This window comes from Haplochromis burtoni, unplaced genomic scaffold (assembly GCF_018398535.1).
Source record: "Haplochromis burtoni strain Fernald_Lab_line unplaced genomic scaffold, NCSU_Asbu1 Contig_224, whole genome shotgun sequence".
Classification (NCBI taxonomy): Eukaryota; Metazoa; Chordata; class Actinopteri; order Cichliformes; family Cichlidae; genus Haplochromis; species Haplochromis burtoni.
In genome coordinates this window covers 170,933-175,563 of record NW_024582585.1, presented here as the reverse complement: position 1 = coordinate 175,563, position 4,631 = coordinate 170,933, and the positions used below count along the sequence as shown (strand labels likewise).

General features: G+C 39.6%; 1 protein-coding gene across 1 annotated transcript in view; it reads left to right on the top strand.

Moving 5' to 3' along the window:
• The window catches only part of vax2 (ventral anterior homeobox 2), a 23,463-nt gene that overhangs the window by 1,971 nt on the left and 16,861 nt on the right, over positions 1 to 4,631 (top strand). Inside the window, exon 2 of the mRNA XM_005937083.2 lies at positions 3,150 to 3,337. Coding sequence (XP_005937145.1) covers positions 3,150 to 3,337 — 188 coding nt within the window. The remainder of the gene's footprint in view (positions 1 to 3,149; positions 3,338 to 4,631) is intronic.

The following is a 4,631-nucleotide window of genomic DNA, read 5'->3' as shown; positions in this document are numbered from 1 at the left end:
AATAAACACACATAAGTGTGTGTGTATTGCCTTTTCTGTCAGTAACATTATATTATTACAAATATTAATACATAATATTTCATTAAGTGTTAAAGTCCACACTCTCCTGCAGGAGGTCAGAAATCTGGGTAAGATCATGAGAAAATAAGTTCCGATAAAATATGAAGCCAAGAAGAAAATAAAAATAATAATAAAATAAAATACATCCGTTTCTAATCCTTAAAGTTCGTAAATGATTGCTGGTAGTTCTTTCAGAGTCATGGAAAACATAAGAAGAGAACTTAAATCATGTGTTCCGATGACAGCTAAAAAAAATATGAAAAAAGTACATGATGTACTTTTTTAAATGTATGTAAAATACACAAACATACATAAAACAGCAGTTAGACATATTTTAGGCCAGCTGCAAATTAAATTAAAATTATATAATTTGAGTTATGAAATAACTGTTTTAACCTCGTTTAAAATATTGATTTATACTTAGAATATTTGAAAACTGTGAGCCATTGTAAGAGTTTCCTGCATGGATTTTTTCCCCCAGAATGCATTTCATTTATGAAAAAACATAAACGTCAGCTTCTCTGCATTGAGAGAGGACAATAAAAATAAAATAAAATCTGAGCGTTATTTCGATGGGGATCTATTTCGCAGGAGTGTGTAACCGCTGTGGGCAGACTCGGTATGTCGGCCTATCAGTTTTCAGGTTGTAGAAAGCTGAGGATGTTATGGCTGCTGGCTGGTTTAGTTTTAGCTTTCATCGAGCGTTTTGTCGTGCGCTGTCATGGCTCACACTAAGCGGGGAAAAAGCATATTTAGCTTTAGAGAATATTAAAATTACTACAGTTCAGTAGGAGGGCTATGGCAGGAAGAGGGAGAGAAATGTCCATGTAAGAGGTCTAAAAACCGTCTGTGCTCCTGTAGAAATGCACCTACACGGCTTATTAATAACAGAGTCATTCTTTATTTCTGACTCTTTGTTGCAGATAATTAAACATTGTTGGGTGATTCTATTCGAGCGTTTTATCTGTATGTAAAATAGTGTTTGTGATTATTTATGGACATACTGAATCAAGCGTAGTTCTGTATTAAGAGATCTGGCAGTCAGGTGTTCATTGTGAATCCTCAGCACTCGTCACTCCCTAGTGCTGGAACATACGGTCCTTATTGTGCTGCCTCAGTTTGATCATCTGAGAAGAAAAAGAGGCCTGGAGGACAGATCTGTGAGGCCATTTAGGTGGGGATAGTGTGTGGTTAAACGTCGGTAGGATTTGTTTTTCGAGCTGAGGCCGGCTTTTCCGCGGAGCCACCGAGGTCATCGAGAGGTCAGCAGGTCTGCAAACAGCCGCTGGCTTCCTCCTCTGCTTGCAAATATTTGCTCAGTTCGAGCTGCTCGAACAAGGACATATCTAAACTGTATGTACTGTATGATTGTGTTTAAGCAGATTTAGCCTCTCTGAAGAGAAGATTTCCCCCTTCCTTTCTCTTGCCTGGCTACACTTTAGACAAATAAACTATGTGTGCGTAAAGACGGAGAGCTCATTATGCATCAGGGACCTGGGGGTAACCAAACACTTGTGTTTGAGCTGTTGGTAGGGCTGGGATTGAAATGCGTTTTCAGTACAGCTCATGGCGTTCAGGGACCATAACTGATGAATTCACGGCGTTTCACAGACGCTTCTAATTGTCACCAAAAACAACCCGCCTTTTGTCTTTTACGCAACAATCCTCATTTTAACTTACCCGCTGTGTTTTACGAGCTACAATGTTTTATTTACATTTTCAACTCCACGTTACAAAAAAGAGGGTGTTTGACATTTATAGGAGCCGAACAAGTCCATGTAACTGCACAGCTTAACAACAACAAAAAACAAACAAAAGAAAAAAACGAGTTTTGTTTTTACGCACACTATGCGTTTCTCTTACCGTTAGCAATGTCCTGCCCGTAGAAAACACTATGTGCCTCCAGTTCAATCGGTTTTGTTTCATATTTTATTCAAAGCTCTTCATATTTTATTGGAGTACATATTTTATGACCTGAAAAAACCGTGGACAACGACGGGATCATGTCTGGCTGGTGCGTCCATTCGTTGTGATAAATACGAACAAATATTCGTAGCTACAGTGAGACCACAAATACACAGGCTGGACACGTGGTTTAAAAACACAAAACAAAACAAACAAACTTTTTAATGTTTTCTTTTTTAAGAAATACGGTGGTTTTTTATCAAGGACTTTTTAATTTTCGGCTCTCCACTAGGTCTGATTCAATGTATGAAATTATTTATTATTATTTTTTTTCCGGTGTTTTCATTCTGGGAGGGAAAAAAGTCATGGCAAACATGAAACAATAATACTTAAAAGTCAACACAAGGAAAAAGCAGGAAAGCTGCCACCCATAGAAACCGTGCGCGCTAACTAATGTTCGGGGCAGATAACGGCGCAGTCCTGGTGCTTGGAGTGGAAACGATGCTCAGAGAGCTTCTGTGCAGCTGAGTCGCAGTGTTACAAAACACATTAGTAGCTCTGTTTAAGACCCAGGGCAGAAATTAAGTGATACAACACTTAATTTTTTTTAAAAGAACTGACCAACAGCCAAATACTCGCAGTACCATAAATTTGACAATGCGTCACACAAATTTGGTTTTTTAAAATTTATTTATTTATTTATCTTTTACGCACGTTAACCCAACATGGCCCTCAGCTCTACAAGCCTCATGTATGTCCCTGCGTTTTGGGCGCAGGGCAAGTTTAAACCCAACTAATTCAGTTTTAATGATAACGTGGCACGTTGGTTCAATAAAGAAACGTCAGGGAGTGGATTAAAGGCAGTGACTCGGTTACTTGTTATGAAGAGCCAACTAACATACCATTAAAAGTATGTGCCATCATACAACACCTAACACCCAGGCTCATTACTGATAACAGAGTCTGTTTGCCCCCGTGTTTTCTCTCTGAAGTCGTATATTGGCCGGTTTAGTATCTTTATAGTTCTGTTTCTGAAGTCTGCACCTGCTGGAAAGTCGATTAATCTAGTTTTTAGCTGTTTTTCTCTGTTTCGTTTTCAGCAGCTATCTGTTGCTATGTTATAACCACCACAGCCTCACGTTAACACTTACTTTAACCGAATCGACGTTTCTTTTTTTGGACAGACGCCAAAGGCACCATCCGAGAGATCGTCCTGCCCAAGGGCCTCGACTTGGATCGGCCCAAACGCACGCGGACCTCCTTCACGGCCGAACAGCTGTACCGGCTCGAGCTCGAGTTCCAGCGGTGCCAGTACGTAGTGGGGCGCGAGCGCACGGAGCTCGCGAGACAGCTGAATCTGTCGGAAACGCAGGTAAGGCCAAAACGGAGCTAGCTGCTCTGGACCAAAAATACTTTTAAAAAATGATACAAAACAAAACAAAACGGTTTATAAATATTTAAAAATAATTAGCCGTGACAAAATTTTCTCCAACTATGCACTTAGCTACTAAGTTAAGTGGCCGGTTCCTAGCCAATACATTTATCTCATAACAAAGGCTACTTTAATAACATCACAGCCCTCTGCTACACTTGGCTAGCTAAAGCGGGGGTTCGATTAGCGACAGACAGATGTTTTCTTAATTGTGAGCACAGGTGTGCGCAGAATCTTTAATTGGCTCCTCGACCAATCGCAAACGAGGAGTCGCAAAGCACAGAATAATTTTCCACAGAAAATTGTTTATTTATGTCCGTTTTCAAGATAATAAATCAGGTTTATAGCACAGGGATGTTCATTCATTCATTTTTTTAAACGCCCCGTGCATAAAATGAAGCAGAATGATCCACAAATAGACCCCATGAGTTTGACTGAACCTGATACAGGCCTGGAATGAGCCTAAAGCCCGCAGGCCTAACCAGGCCAAGTATGAACACATGTTTTCACAGTGATGGGATCAATAAGTATCTACCACAAGTCCATTTTTGGAGCTTTTAAAATACCTCTGCCTGCATTTAGGTATATATGCAGTTTTTGATGAATTTCAAACCACAGCCTCTTGGTGAGTGAACATCTCCGTGACACATGTGGATGCACATTAGCTGCTTGTGTGTTACGATCAAAGTGCACTTATGTCTTTTCAAATTGTTTTAATTGTCAGCAAACGCAGAGAAATATAATTAAAATGTAAATACATAGTTATTAATTCAGTTTATTTGGTTGTACGTTGGTAAGAAACCACACAGAATCAAGGCTGAGCACACAGTGAACAAAAAAACTACAGAAAATGATTGGTGGTGGTGGTGTGGGTTTTTTTGTAACACAAAAAAATAGATCGTGACATTTCATGGCACTCTTTCCTGAACCCACCTCCCGTCATTCATTCCTGCCCAACCACAGAGGTCATAGCTGTATGGAGTTATGCATTAGCAGCAGCGGCAGCACAGCAGGCTTTATGTTTCTTTCTTTTCTTCTAAAAATGAGCTGGTTTTAGAGAATTGTCCCTAAATTACAAATTACAACTGGCTAAACTGTTGGCTGAAGGACAAGTTGACATATGTAGAACAATAAAAAGCTTGGCGCAGATGTAAATCAGCATTAACTTATATCCTCTGTAACTTCACTTTATGCACTTTTATTAAGATTAAAGCAGGTGAGTTGGACTTCTGCT